At 34.2% G+C, this 14,772-nt stretch overlaps 1 protein-coding gene across 6 annotated transcripts in view; it reads right to left on the bottom strand.

Annotated features, from left to right (window-relative positions):
- The window catches only part of LOC134532890 (very-long-chain (3R)-3-hydroxyacyl-CoA dehydratase), a 29,530-nt gene that overhangs the window by 6,282 nt on the left and 8,476 nt on the right, over nt 1–14,772 (bottom strand). For 3 of the 6 annotated variants that reach the window (XM_063369903.1, XM_063369950.1, XM_063369913.1), the window contains exons 2-10: nt 13,543–13,637; nt 12,417–12,533; nt 10,760–10,870; nt 9,677–9,797; nt 8,760–8,864; nt 7,597–7,724; nt 3,798–3,910; nt 485–607; nt 247–365 (exon numbers count right to left, since the gene is read on the bottom strand). In XM_063369903.1, the coding sequence (XP_063225973.1) occupies nt 247–365; nt 485–607; nt 3,798–3,910; nt 7,597–7,724; nt 8,760–8,864; nt 9,677–9,797; nt 10,760–10,870; nt 12,417–12,533; nt 13,543–13,626 (1,021 nt within the window). In that variant the 5' untranslated portion in view covers nt 13,627–13,637. Of the gene's footprint in view, nt 1–246; nt 366–484; nt 608–3,797; nt 3,911–7,596; nt 7,725–8,759; nt 8,865–9,676; nt 9,798–10,759; nt 10,871–12,416; nt 12,534–13,542; nt 13,638–13,896; nt 14,065–14,131; nt 14,251–14,403; nt 14,487–14,772 lie in introns of those variants that run through there. The other 3 variants (XM_063369919.1, XM_063369930.1, XM_063369940.1) reach the window with 3 other exon arrangements.

The raw sequence follows: 14,772 nt of genomic DNA, 5'->3' as shown, positions 1-14,772 counted from the left end.
TGTTCTCGTCCCAACTGTCTCATCAACCCACGGGGTTCATGTGTCTGTGATACTGTTTGGATTCCTTCAACAGAATTCTGTCTGCATTTAACATTTGACATAGGCTAATTTTGGCTTGTTTTTCTGTCTGTTTGTGTATTCATCTTTGAACGTTTTTCAGGTTTCCTCTATAATATACGTTGTAAAATAGTATGGCGTACATTCAAAACAATGTTTTCAATTAAACACTGAAAGCAATGCACTCACCTGGGAAGAAAAGGAACAGCAGGTACAACCTCATGACAGTCGGGAAGTGGAATGCAAAGTTCCACGAATTCGGCAAAGAAACGGTGAACCTCTGCGTCTCTTCAAAATACGGAATGTTCCTACACACACACACAGAAAATTTCCAAACATTTGCTACAGTATGACCTCTGTAACAATGCGAGTACTATTCTACAGCGCTTGCAGAGTTATAGGGACAGTGGAACAAGTTCACACTCACCTCAGGACGATAACTCCTTCGCAGAGAAATCCCAGGGGGTACAGTGGAATCCACATGGTGTACCGCAGCCATGTTAGTATTCTGATGTTGATTTTGTACACTTGTGTGATGTAGTACGGGTACCTGCAAAAAAAAAAATTATGAAATGGAAATTAGCGAAATTGTAATGATTATAAAACACCATAAAAATTAAGTAAGTATGAACATTCTATAAATCTTAAAGTTTCAGAGAACAAAATCATGAGTCAAGAAATAAATTGCCTATTTGCATCGAAGAAAGTAGAACACAACCAATACACAGATGCTACATTTATAATATTTCAAATAGTAACCATACTATTAATAATAAAATAAACAATGAATTTTCATATAGAAACTAACTAGTTTTTAACCCTGGAAAAATTTCCTTTTAAAAACTTAAAATTTAAGGAATATATAAATTATTTTAAAGTGCTGTAATGGATGCTACCGCCACTCAATTCAGAATTGCACATTAAGAAACTTCCTTCTTAAGGTTAGCTTCAGTAACAGAGATTGAAATGTTATGTTTATTTCAAATCTGTTTCTATGCCTATTTATGAATTATTAGTATTATATATTTTTCAAACTGCTTATGCAGATAGTCTCTTAAAAATTTAATTTTTATAATTTGTAATTAGTGTCTGCTTATTCCAGAATCATATAAGAATGATTTGTTTCAATGGGTTACAAAACATGTTAAACCGTAATTACATATTTTATATTACGTGTACAAATATATTACCTAATACATGTACAACAGTTTCAATTTATTATTCTCAGGTTATTCTTTACTTACCAGAAAATTTTTAAATTTCAAAGTGAGAAAAAAGAATGAAAAAGATTAAATAATTGATCAGTTGTGTACTGCATGTAAAAAAATTAATCTAGTTATTTCAATTCAAAAATTTTAAACTCATTAACATCAAGTGCACACTGAAACTGATTTACCAGACTAAATCCTTGAATTTTTAACATTACGAACATGTATAAATCTACTCACTTGCTGAAAGGTTATGTATTTTTCATTACATTCATCTGTAATTAATAGTTACCTAATTATTTCCATTTTTCCCCCAACATTTCTCGAAATTTACCTCGATTAAGGTGCCAGGTTTAATGTTCTCCTTCATATCATCAGTCTCGATTTGCAAATGTGACTGTGATGAATTTGAAAGTGGTAAAAATTATGATATGTGCAGTGTTTTGAGAATGGTTAGGTAGAGACTGATCATCTGTAGACATCACTGTATTTCAGACATTTCTTTACAAGCAGTTTAACAGAACTTGAGTTTTGTTACTTTTTTTTTTCAGCACATAAATATAAAGATGCAGAAAGATGAAGAGATCTCAGTGGCTCTATATTTCACAATCAGCCACACATTTCTTTTAATTTTTCCACCTATGGCATCTACTGCACCTTTACCATGTCCTGGGGCAAATATATTCCATTCTACTGGGAGCACATTCAGGTCATCAGCAAGATGCAGCATATTGAAAGCAGTGTACCTTCTTCTGAACTGCCCTGGAAAAGTACAGAAGCCTCACCTACTTTCATTAGCACGTAGCTAGCGCTTCCGTTCTAGTATTTTTTCTCCGGTTTCTAAATTTTTCGTTGATTTATTCTCTCGTTTATCAGATTTCTGCTAACTTATTTCAAAACTGTTTTAAATCTACAACCTTTTTTACTGCCTTTGGTTTTAGTGCGTTCAATATTGGAGATTTCTCAGGTGCACACAATTTTTTGTTGGCTGTACTGAAAGTGTCCTTGACTAACTGGCAAACTATAGGAAAGGATGACCGTACTTTTTAAACTGCTTTTTTCAGCGTGCTATTGGAGAAAGAAAAATTATTTTCAAAAATTTAAATGAAAATCTTAACCTATAAAATAGGAAAAAAAAAAAAAAAAAAAACCTTTGGTTGAAAAGAATGCAACTTTTTCTCAGCTCGAGAAACATAAATGAATTAATTAGAGTTTTACAGCCCAAAGACATTAATGAGGAAAACAGGAGTACACTGAGAAAACTCGCTGGCTCACGTTAACCTAAATCCATGTTTCCTACTTGCAAAAAATCCGGGTTGGACCCAGCCAGATTAAATAAATGTGTGGTCGGTAGTGCATTACCAAAAACCACATTTTGGTTAGTTTTCAATACAAAATAGATATTACAGAGTTCAGATACTTTTCCAATTTTATTTCACTAAGATAGTTTACACTCATGTAAAATATTCTTAGTTTCGTAATTAGGCTATGTATGATGCATACAGCACATCTATGATTCTGAATCGGTAACAAAGTAAGGTAAAATGTAAGCAACTGTAGAACTTAATTCTCCAAATAAAAACCTTTTAGAGTTAAAAACTAATTGACGTGGTTACTTTAAAATCAAAACAATGCAGATATGCTCATATATGTACTGTCACCAATACAAATAAAAATAAAGGAGTGAGGAAGGTTTTTAAATGAATGGAAAATATGTGATTTATTTACACTTAACACTTGCACACCAAATGCTTAAGTGTATCTCAAGCTTATTGCAGTACAGAGTACATGTCACCCACTGTTGCCAAATCAACACTATCCGGCTTGTTAACATTAAAATTATTTTTTTTATAAGGTTAATTAATTATAATAGGTGATAAAATTATTTAAATTTGCTGTTAACACCATACAATAGTGTCTATTGACAGTATTATTAAAGTTGCAGTCATCCTGATTGCAAAAATTATTCTATGCTAAAGACTAATTATTATTTCACAAGAAAAAAACTATTTAAAGCAGTTGATCACTATCAATAACAAGACATTCCATTAAATTATATGGTCTACACAAACACAGCCAAAATTTATAATATTAAAAGATATAAAAAAATTTCTTTACATTATAAAGTAGTGTCTAAAACTTTACTGTGTTTTATTGGGTATATCTGGCAACAGAGCGCATCGAAACCAGGACGGCACTAATGGCAGAAATTGTGCATTGGAAAGAGAGAGTGAATGTACATTTAAATGTACACTGTAAACTAAGCATGAGACATGCTATAAGATTCCAAAACCATGACTATAGTCTATCCCATGAACAAGTGAACTTTTTTGGCATTTATGTGAGGCTGTCATTCACAAAATATTCCATTAATTATATAAACACAGAAGTAGACTAGCCAAATATTTACCAGTATTTTTCTAAGAAATGATGGAAGAATATTCAGTTATCAAACTAAAAACATTGATAAAAAGTGTACTTGTACGTGGTGTATATTAGAGTGTTTGTAAAAAATATATATACTTTTTTTACCTGAAAATTTCAACAACTGCCCACACAAGGAACAAATAAAAGACGACTGGTTTGTCTTGTATGCGTGGCTCACTTTCAATCATACAGAAAAGTATGATTGCTCGTCCTGTAACCTAGAAAAAAAAAAGCATTTTCCACAGTAAATTATGTGATCAACACACAACTTGATTAAATACGGATCTAAATCTGCCACCTTGGATTGCTAAAATACTTAGCCACAGCCTGCATTCAAATTTTTTTAATTTTATTTAATGGCTCTACAAGGCACAGAATCTATCTCTGGGCTCTAGTTGACATTAGTGATTAAAGTAAAGTTTAACTATAATGAAAATGAGTACATACAGTTTGTTATAAAAAACATTTGTGAGCGAGTCTTTCAGTTCTTGCCACTGATGTGTTAACATCTAAACTTGGTTACAAGAAGATTCAGGTGTTCTCATGCTGCAAATAAACCTATAATACAAAATTTGGACACAAAATTTAACCTAGAATTCTCTAAATAATGCAGAGCGTGATAATATAAGAAAGGTATACATTTTAAGAAAAAACTGTAAAAATCTGTCCCCTTTTTAAAACCTAACTATAATTCTGTTTAACAAGATGGTAATAACTAATAACCTAACCGAACCCAACTCAACTCAGGTAGGTTAGACTAATTTTTATTTATTTTCTTACAATTTTTCTCAAAGTCACCGCATTCGATGCGCTTCAGGTAGTTTCGGAACAGTTATGATGCATTTTGTGCGCTGGTGTAGGCAGGATGGCTTAAAAGAACAAAAAATAAAGTTAGTGCACTTGATGCACTAGAGGTGGTTTTGGGACAGCTATAATGATTTGATGTGCATGGAGTAGGCAAGTTGCGTAAGCGAAGATGGCTTCATTCTGTTATTCCATGCCATGCACAATTCTACTCAAACATGACCCAATGCTCGTAGAAAAAAACAGAACATATAATATTTGTATAGGGAAAATTCTGAAAGCACAGTATTTTTCATGCAAACAATTGACAAGTAAGTAGGAAATCCAAACTAATATTATAAAGGGGTAGAGTTAGTTTGTAAGTTTGGATATAAGAGGTAACTACTGATATTATTCTGACAATTCTTTCACTAAAAGGAAGCTTCATTATCCCTGATTGCTATAGGTTATTTTTTTTATTTTCATAAAGATGTGTTTTCTGTAAGAAATCACAATAACGGAAATTGAAGTCAGAAAAAAAACTTGCTGTCTGGTTGATTTATCGGTGTGCACTGCCTAAATGTTTTTAAATAAAGAAATAAAATGTATAGCAAAAATATTAAACTTTCTCACAAATGACATTCAGACGAGAGCAGCAAGGTTACGTCGGCATGATGTAGTGAACAACCATGCAGACATAATTAAAGCATGATAAAAATCATCTCACTTATAGAGTTCTATTCAAGACTGAATTTGTGAACAAACATGAGAGCCTGTCTTAGTGGATACGCAAATCATGATTTTTCACAACAACTACTCAACTTTGGAGAAGGAGTATTTTCTTCTCCAAACTTGAACGCTAATGCTAACGGTAATGAAATCGTACTCAATGAGACACTAGGTCGAATAGTTCACAGCCTGTAGCATCTTATAGATGCAGTATATCCTGACCTTGAAAAACTACTCGATAGAGACTTTCATTGGCTGTGTCCAAGGGCAATAGTGTCACCTAGGAATGACACTGTCAATGAAGTCAACAATCTAATTCTACAAAATTTTCCCGGCCAAAATCAAAAACTACAAGTCGATTGACCACAAATTTGCAATGCAGAGGATGTAGTCCACTAACCATAAGAATTTTGAAATTCACTGAATTTATCTGGCCTGACACTTCACAAACTATTATTAAAAATCTGTAGGCCTATCATGTTCTTGAGAAATTTAAGCCCACCTAATATGTGCAATGGCACAAGGCTACTAATAAAAGACTTAAAAGACAACTATCCCGAGGATTCCCATGATCCCCACGGACTTGCCCATGTTTCAAACGACTCCAGTTTCCCGTAAAATACTTAATTTTCGCTGACCATCAATAAGTCTCAGAGACAAATATTCTCTTTGGTTGGGACTGATATTTTTATGAAAAGTGTGTTTCTTCCACGGGCAACTACATGTTAGTTTATCACGAGTTGGAACTCCAAAAAACCACTATACTTAGCTACCAGAACATAAAATTATGGCTAACATTGTGTACAGGAAAGCTCTAAACCAATAGTTACTTTGTAATAAAACTTAGCATTAAACCGTTTGTTGAGGAAGGTTAGAGGGGAATGTGTAGGAAATCTAATATAATTCAAATTTAACGTGGGTTACACCGCAGGTCTCTGTAAGTAATTAATAAAAACTTACAAATTAATGCCAGAGTCGAAAAGGATAAATTAAATTGTGACAAAAAAATAGAATAAAGGAAGTATGTTAAAATGCAGGTTAGGCCTACCTTAAAATATCTTGTTATAACAACAAAACAGCATCGTTGGTAACAACATACAAGCTAAAACTTCAACACACAATTATTATAAACATTCCAGGGCAGTTTCACCATCATTAAGTTTCATTTGGCACATCGATATGTTCAGTATGTACCCCAATTTTTAAGAAAGTGTGGGTCCGCCATCTTTGTTCATTTTCGTTTATCGATTTCTGTTCTATTTTCAAGAACTTACTCCAACGCAGGTTACAGAGAGCTAAGATGTTTACACATCAAAAAATAATTGTATGACCTATCATGCCAAACATTAGGGCACATTTGTCATCGTCTGGGGCTTTGCGCCCACAGAGCCCGATATGTCACCACCCCCTCACATCCTATCCTCAAGGTACATCCTACCGTGTGATGTGTGCTTTTTGAATAGTACGCCAATAACTTCATTCTTGGCAAACAAAATTAATCAGGGTGTCTACATATACCACCTGTTAAACCAATTTCAGAAAGTTTTCAGGGCTTCTCAATAAAATATTTTTACAAATATTTCATGCCACCAGGTTAATTTTTAAATATATATAATAAGCAAGATTTAACATAACACAAAATAGATCTATATTTACAGAAACATGCCAATTTTTGTGTTAGAAAACTGAAACCTTTTCAGTGATTTCCACATTATTTAAGTGGACAGATGCTCATGACTTGCTAAATGGGTAACATGGGGTGAGGGGATCAAAACACAAATGGCAAACTAGCTAAAGGTCACAGGAAATTAAAATTTCCTGACTTCCGGTAGAGTTACTATAAGGCCTGGGCGAAGCTTCAACTACACAAATCAATTGAAGCTCTTTTTAATATTCAATTTAACTTCGCCAGGAAAATTGCTACCTATTTTTTTATTTGATGCAAAGCGTTGCATCTGATCTGAAGCTTCACATTTGTTGAAAAGCTTTAAAACATCAAAAGCCTAAGATTTTCTCACAAAAAAAAAAATATATTTTTTTGTGTTGAATAAGTTTTGCTTGAATAAAGTTGATTACTTAAAAAAAAATCAAAAGGTGGCACTCAGTTTGCTTTTATGAATGCTCAATATTAATATCATGCATGGTAATTTTATAATTTTTATTGCCAATTGGTTAATCATCTAATCAGTTCAAACATTACAAAATTAGATGATTTTTTTTGTTTACTTTAATCCTTTATTTTATAAACAAAGTGTTACAGCTTCGCCAAGAACAATATTTGCAATTCAATTTGACTTTGCAAATATTTTCCTAGTTACTGTTTTTTTTGGGGACTTTTCATGACTTTAGTGACTTATAGACACCTGTTAATTATTTATAAAATGTCCGATACCTGAAGAGCTGGAACAAGAGCACTCCCTTTAGTGTACCCGAAAATTGGGTGCATCACTTCCAAGAACTGCAGCAGCTGACAGAATTTCATCGGATCCCCGACTGCTTCATACGTGCCTTCCATGGAGTCTTCAAAACAAAACCATGCTGTTGCAGGCATGATACTACACAACATTATACTTCTAAACCCTATATATGTACCTACTTCAAGAAATCATTTCTCCAAAAAGTTTTCTTTGTACTATTTATTTTCAATTACTATATACTGAATGAGTCAGAAAATGAAACAAAAAACTTTGGTTGCAGGTACGTCACAAAAAAATAAGTTAAAAATATGTATACACTTTGGGCCTTAGGTGCTTCTTAAGGCTGTTTGATGTAAACCTTTGAAATTGGAGTCAAACAACTTTTTTTATTGAAAATTTAAAATTGAAAATGATAGAGAAAATATTTAAGATTGAACACTGACCACCCGGATAATGTTTGATTGGCGAAATTCTATAACCCCTACAAAACTTGTCACCAGGAGCGCTAATCTGTACGATTCACGAGGGGGCCCCACGTGACCTAAGAGTTTTGGGCATGGGTTTTAACAGACAGAAGTCATCTCTGGATACGGTGCTTGTATGTTGTGCACTGCCCATATTTCCCCTTTATGCATGCAATAAGCAGAAAACTTAAAAATATACAGAAAGTTTTCCATAAAACATAATTTTGACGTTTACGTTTATCAACCCCATTTCACAGTCAGTGAGGAGAACTACGCCCGTGCTTGTCACTATGGTAAAGCAATTTCTTTGAAATAATTTACGACAGCTTTTGGTATTGCTATGGTTGTAGGAGTCTGTTTAGTTAAACACTTTCCAGACGCAGTGTTCCATCTTAAAATCTTTATTATTTGCAATAAAAATATCATTCAGCTCCTACTTCAAAGATCCACACTACCTTGGAAAGCACTTTAGACCATGTCGTACACATATTTTAAAATTATTATTATTTTTTTGTTACAAAACTGCAGCCAAAGTTTGTTAGCCAATATCTGGCTCAACCCATCCTCCTAAATCATACTTACGAACTGAAACTTCATCGTGTTTTGACATCATGCAAACAGTAATTTGAACACTATAAAAAAAAAACCAATGAAATCAAAGGATCTCAACCTACCTGGCCCGTCCCTGTAGTACCGGATTCCCATGACGATCAATATGTAGGAAAATCCAACAAACTGCACCAAGTTATACAAAATCATATAGACTTTCTTGAAGTCTTCTGCAAAAGAGAAAAAAAAAACCCTATTATAACTGCTAAAAAATGAAGGAAAAAAATTACTAAGACAATTATCAATAAAAGAAGTATGACGGAAACAGATGTTCCACTTATAGTCTCATTTTTCCCTTTAAAATAAAAGGGCTATGCATGTGCCCCTAATTGAAGGTTACAGTTTAGTCAAAAATTGTAAACTAATATTACCAATCCTCTACTGATGTTGACCGCTCCAAAATCTGATTATTCACTAGCAAACCACAAAGTTACGTAAGAAACTATATATAATTACACTAGTAATACCAAAGGATTTTATTTGGGCAGTGGCCAAAAATTCCTCTAAATAAGTACTTTTTATTTGAGTTTATCGCACCCACCTACATGAAGTTGTGGCTTTGTACCAAGTAATAGAATAAATCACTTTTTAGTAAAGATAGTCATTATCTATTTACAAATTTGTGGGTCCAAACCCCATTGAAACAATGAACCAATTGCAAAAATGTAAAACAGAGTACTGACAAAACTTTAAACATCCCTTGTAATTGTAAGTTAACACCAAACATAAGCAAAGTCAGAGCATTTGCAAGTGTATCATCAATATTTGGAAAATATTTTCTTCAGTTCAGATTTTCTCATAGAATCGTTTTGCCACTGTCCATACCTGCAAATTATTTATTGGTCATCTGTATAGTGTTCAAAAGTTTAGTACTGAATGCTAGGATGATTAGGAGTACTATGTAATCATCAACGACATTAGTATTGCTCAATAACGCCCCCCTCCCTTTTTTTAATTTTTACATAAAATAATTTTGGCTCACCTTTTCTGTAACCCAACTCATCTTTCAGCAGTTTGTCATATAAATTTGGATAGTCTTCTACAATATCCCTCGCTTCGTCTTCATTAACGTCATCTTCAGACTTCCAGCGGTCAAAGTCAATCTAAAAAACACAGATCAATGGTAACTATTTGTGGGTAGGTAGTAATAATTTTGCGTGGGTAAATAACAAAAGAAAGTCTTATTTTTTTTTTGTAAGAATGGGCACACCAAATGGCTAATTTTTGGATTGTGGTTAGTTTGCAGCCACCGCCTAAGCTGTCAAGTTGACTGCCTTTCTCTCTTCCCCACAGCGGCGAGATATGTCAAAACAGCCGTCACACATAAACTACTTTTTGACCCTGCAAACGAAGCTACCTGTGGACACTTTTCTTGCTTCACTGTTCTAGATGGCAGCTGTTTGTCAAGTACCATGTTTGACTGATTGGAAATCTGTTATATCTGCTATTTTTTGACCTCGGTATGAATAATTCTGGGCTGTCGTCACTGGGTTTGCCACGTGGTTGCGTTGATCTTTAAGGAGTCTGTCCTCTGACCTTCAAAAGTTGAGTGTTTATTTCCACGAGTGGGTTGGTCTTTGACAAGATGTGAAGTCTGAAAAAGCAAATTTTTTTGGCAGTTTCAAAATAGGGTTTTTGAGTACGATTAGCAAGTTTAGTACAAAGGAGTTTTTACTTGTTACGATTTTGGATGGAGTCTAAAAATTATAGTGCATTAATACAACCAATTTTCCTCCCCCTAAGAACAACTTATTTATTCAATATGAATCAAATTCCAATTTCTACTGCAAATCTAATTAAGAGTTACACACGTTTGACCATAAACAATAATGTTCAAGGGTAAGGATAAATTCAACAACTATATAAAAGTAATAATTAAAATAAAAGATACAAATTGCTATGGGAAGGCAAAGGAAGACAAAGACACCAAAGCAAAGTATTTTGAACCTCAACTAAGGTTTACCAAATGTAAAAAGTCGACGCAGATTTAAACAGTTTCTAAATGATCAATCTGAACATCATGCTTCTAACCAAAATACATTTATCTATTCATAAGCTACCTCACCTTCAACCACGCAGGTTTCTGTGGCGTTCCAGTGATACGAGGCCACCAACCTACTTCTTTCTTCTTCAGCACAAACTCAACATTTCTACCGGACACCTTGACCTGACATTCCTGCAAACATGATGCATAGTGCCAGCCTCCGTCATCATGACAGAACTACATTACCGAGTCAAAATCCCTTTCTTAAAATATTTAATAATCCAACACTACGTTGAATGAAAGTCGGTATCTTTTCATTACAGAAAGATTTATTATTCAAAGCAAAAGAAGTAAAAAGTTGAAATTCAGTCATCACAAACCTACTTATTCAAATATAATATAACTTCATGGTCATAGTGGGGTTAGGGGTGTTTGTGGTCATTGTTGTCATTTTTGTGGTGTACTGGTAGAAGTGATGATGATTATTGTTGTGATGGTTACTGTAGTGGTGGTGGTTATTATTATAATTGTGGTGATGGTTATTATTGGAGTGGTAATCATTATTGTAGTTTTGATGGTTATTGAAGTGATGAGGGTTATTGTAGTGGTAATGGTTATTCCAGTTATTGTCATGGTGGTGGCAGTGATGGGTAATAATTTTGTGCAAAACAAATTTCATGTATTGGTCATTTTTTAAGTTTTTTTTCATAGCAAATACATATTTTTGTATTTATACATAATGCTAAAGAATTTTTAACTGATGTTGATTTACTGTGCAGTATTTTCTTTTTACAAGGATTACATTCATCTCCATAATTACAGTAAACACTAATTTAACTAAATAATACCTACATATTGTACATAACACATTTTCCATACAGAAGTTTGATGCTAACAAGATAAACACACATGTGCGCAACTACACTACTCAATTATTTTTGACGTGACGTCTAATAAATTGATGAATGCCGGCTGCACGCACAAAAAAAGTGTCCCGTTACGCACATTTTTCCATTACGCTGTGTCCCATTATGCTCATTGTTCCGTTACGCTGTGTTCCGTAACGCTGTCGGCGAGTGCAGTAATAATAGGTTATGTTACAATTGACTAAAAAATTATGGTGATTCATATAATTGATGATAGATATTTGATAACAGTTTATTTATATGAAAACTTGTTCATAATTATATTTTAACTTTATAGCTAAACGCAAATTTTTAAAAATTAATTACAAGTCATCTACACGTGAACTGTTTTGTCGACTGTTTATAAAGTGAAGTGAAAAGTAAATATGGTCTTCATTGCTTATTACAACAACAATTTCAGAAATAAAGGTTAATTATTCTTGCATTTTAAAAATATGATTACTAGTATAATTTCATGTACTTATTCTTTTATTATTAAAATAAAAATGATTCAATTTTATTCATAAAAGTAAGCAAACATTTCATCAATGATTTGTTATGACGTCACGTTAAACTATCGTCCGTAAACTAACTTTACAGACAACCAATTTTTTACCCACTGCCAGGCAACCCATTGGCACAGTGCCCGCCAATTTCAGTTAAAGGAGATTTGGGTTTAAATCACCGGGAAGCCATGGTGTCTAGCTTACTTGTAAATACTAACCCTCATAAAAATTACATAAATGATGTTTATAAATCATAGAGTTCAAATATATATATATAATTATATAAATAAATTATAAATAAGCCAGGTATAAATATTACTAACCTACCTTTGGGTTGATTGCAGAATGGAAATGCAGGGCGAAAGAATATTTATTCAAACCACGGGCTCCATAACCATGAGCTCCGAAACGGATCTCTTCATCCTCCAGAACCACATCAGGATCCTAGGTAACAGAATACAATGATTATTTATATCTTAAAAAAAAAATTTCAAAATTACAGCACCCCATACCTCTCATACAGCAGTTACAATAATTACAGAATTAAGTAGAGTGCATCAAACAGCTGACGGCACAGCTGCCAACTCGTGGTCTGGAGAACTAGGTCTAGGTGATGTCCGAACTCCGCTACGGGGATTAGTATGTAAATTAATAGAACATTTGCACCCCCGAGGTAAATGAAAGTATATTTTTTTTTGACATTTCAATTCAAAAAGTGTTTTGAATCACAGTAATAAACGATTCATAGGTTACATTAGCGACGAAAAAAATACTTAAAAATATTGTGGACTGTTGGTTGGGTTAGTATAGTATTGTTATTACGAGTGGTATTAGACCTTTCATTAAAATTTATTCAGATATTCTATATAAAATTAAATAAAAAAAACACCATTTGGTTAAAAGAAAAAAAATTGTTTAAACCATGGCTTAAACCATTGTGGTTTAAATCTGTCAACCCTGATTACAATCCAGCCTCTTATAAAACAAAAACAATAACACTGAATTCATCTGTTTTAAAAATGAAATTGGGCTAAAAATTAAACCATAAAATCTTGTCTCTAATGATTATACAAAAAAAAATTTTAATTTTCAGTTCCGATTACCAGCACTGGAAAAAATTAATAGGGCCTAATAATTTTTTTTTCCTCCACAACGAATCAGTCTATAGTTTCACGACCGATGCACGATAGCATCCACCTCCATGTCGAGCTATCAACTAAATGTGCGTAGATGATGTTCCAGCAACAACATTAAATGTGAGCAGGTGCCTCCCCTCTGGGCAGCCAATGCCACATACCCCGCATTTTCACCCGCCACGACATTTGCCCCCGGCAGTAACGGGATCACAAAACAACATTCTTCCCCAGCTAAGCACCACAACCATGCATCAAGTACAATATCATTTAAATGAAAAGTAAATAAAAAGTTTCATATGGCAATGTAAGATTCATACCTTCACGTCCTTCAAATCAACTTTTAGGGTGAGGTTATTTTCTGTCTGCGCCCAGTAAACAAATGGACTCAAGACCTCCGGCATTTTAGATCAACCTAGAAAAACAAAACAAATAAGTGTAGTACTGTAGGTATACTAAGAATACAATAATAAAAATTTGGTAAGCTTAGGCCCTACTTTTATCTTATAAGTGTGGGCACTTATCTAGTGGACTTAACTACATACTTTACAGGATTAATTATGTTAGGAAGTATAAATTAGTATGCTGTAGAATTTAATTTGATGAGGTTGGTGTCAATGCTAAGATTAAAATAAAATAAAAAATTAAAACAGTGGCAAAATTTCTACATAAACCTGTGTTTTGAGGGCTGATCGCGCATTGCCGGTGATTTCGAGATGTTAACTATGGGCGCCACCACGTGGAAGGGCACGTGGACCCGGCGGAGTCTCTCACTCAGGGCGTGACGTAGCCCAAGTGGGGACGAGTTACCAGCCCTTTCTATCCTAGCTACCCAGACCTGGCCCGCTCTAGGCGTCGGGCACGCCACACTCCTAGACTCACTCACCACGTGATTAAATAAGTACTCACTTTATATTTATTCTCCAGATTTAATTTCACTAACACGTCTCTCTACACGCCCGTTACACGTTACACATTACACGGTTAAAAAGCCTGAGGCACGAATCGGTTTAGGTGAAGGCATGGTCCACACACGTGGCCATGCTGCAAAGTATACTTATTACACGGTGATGAAAAAACTCGACTGAGACAATTAATTAATTAAACAGCCCGCTGGCCGAGAGCTGCCCCGAGGATGACGAGCGAAAGAGATTCAGAAATACTTAACGAGACAGAATTACTTGGTCAGTGCAGAACAAAGGTTGAAGTCCCCGGGGTGCTGGCGCGTCTGCTCTCGGTCAGTGATGAAGATCGACTGGGCTGAGCTCATCGCTCGCAGGTGGCAACATGGCGCCCTTCGCGCCAACACAATTACCGTTACTGTATTCTACGACTCCGTGCCCCGGCGAAAGTTGAGTAAATTACAGATAAACATTAAAAATATATAAAAATTACTGACAATGGAAAGTTTGTTACTATTTACTTATTTAATGATAATTCATATAAAAGCATTCCTATCCTCGTCCAAGTCCGTGCCTGTTCGGGTCCGCCCGGGCACGTCTATAGTTATTTAAGGTAACCTATTTAAATTACAGAAAACACAAGTAAAT

Source organism: Bacillus rossius, chromosome 1, assembly GCF_032445375.1.
Source record: "Bacillus rossius redtenbacheri isolate Brsri chromosome 1, Brsri_v3, whole genome shotgun sequence".
In the NCBI taxonomy this organism is placed as follows: Eukaryota; Metazoa; Arthropoda; class Insecta; order Phasmatodea; family Bacillidae; genus Bacillus; species Bacillus rossius.
Note: the sequence above shows the minus strand (reverse complement) of the source record. Positions and strands in the feature narration are given on the sequence as shown.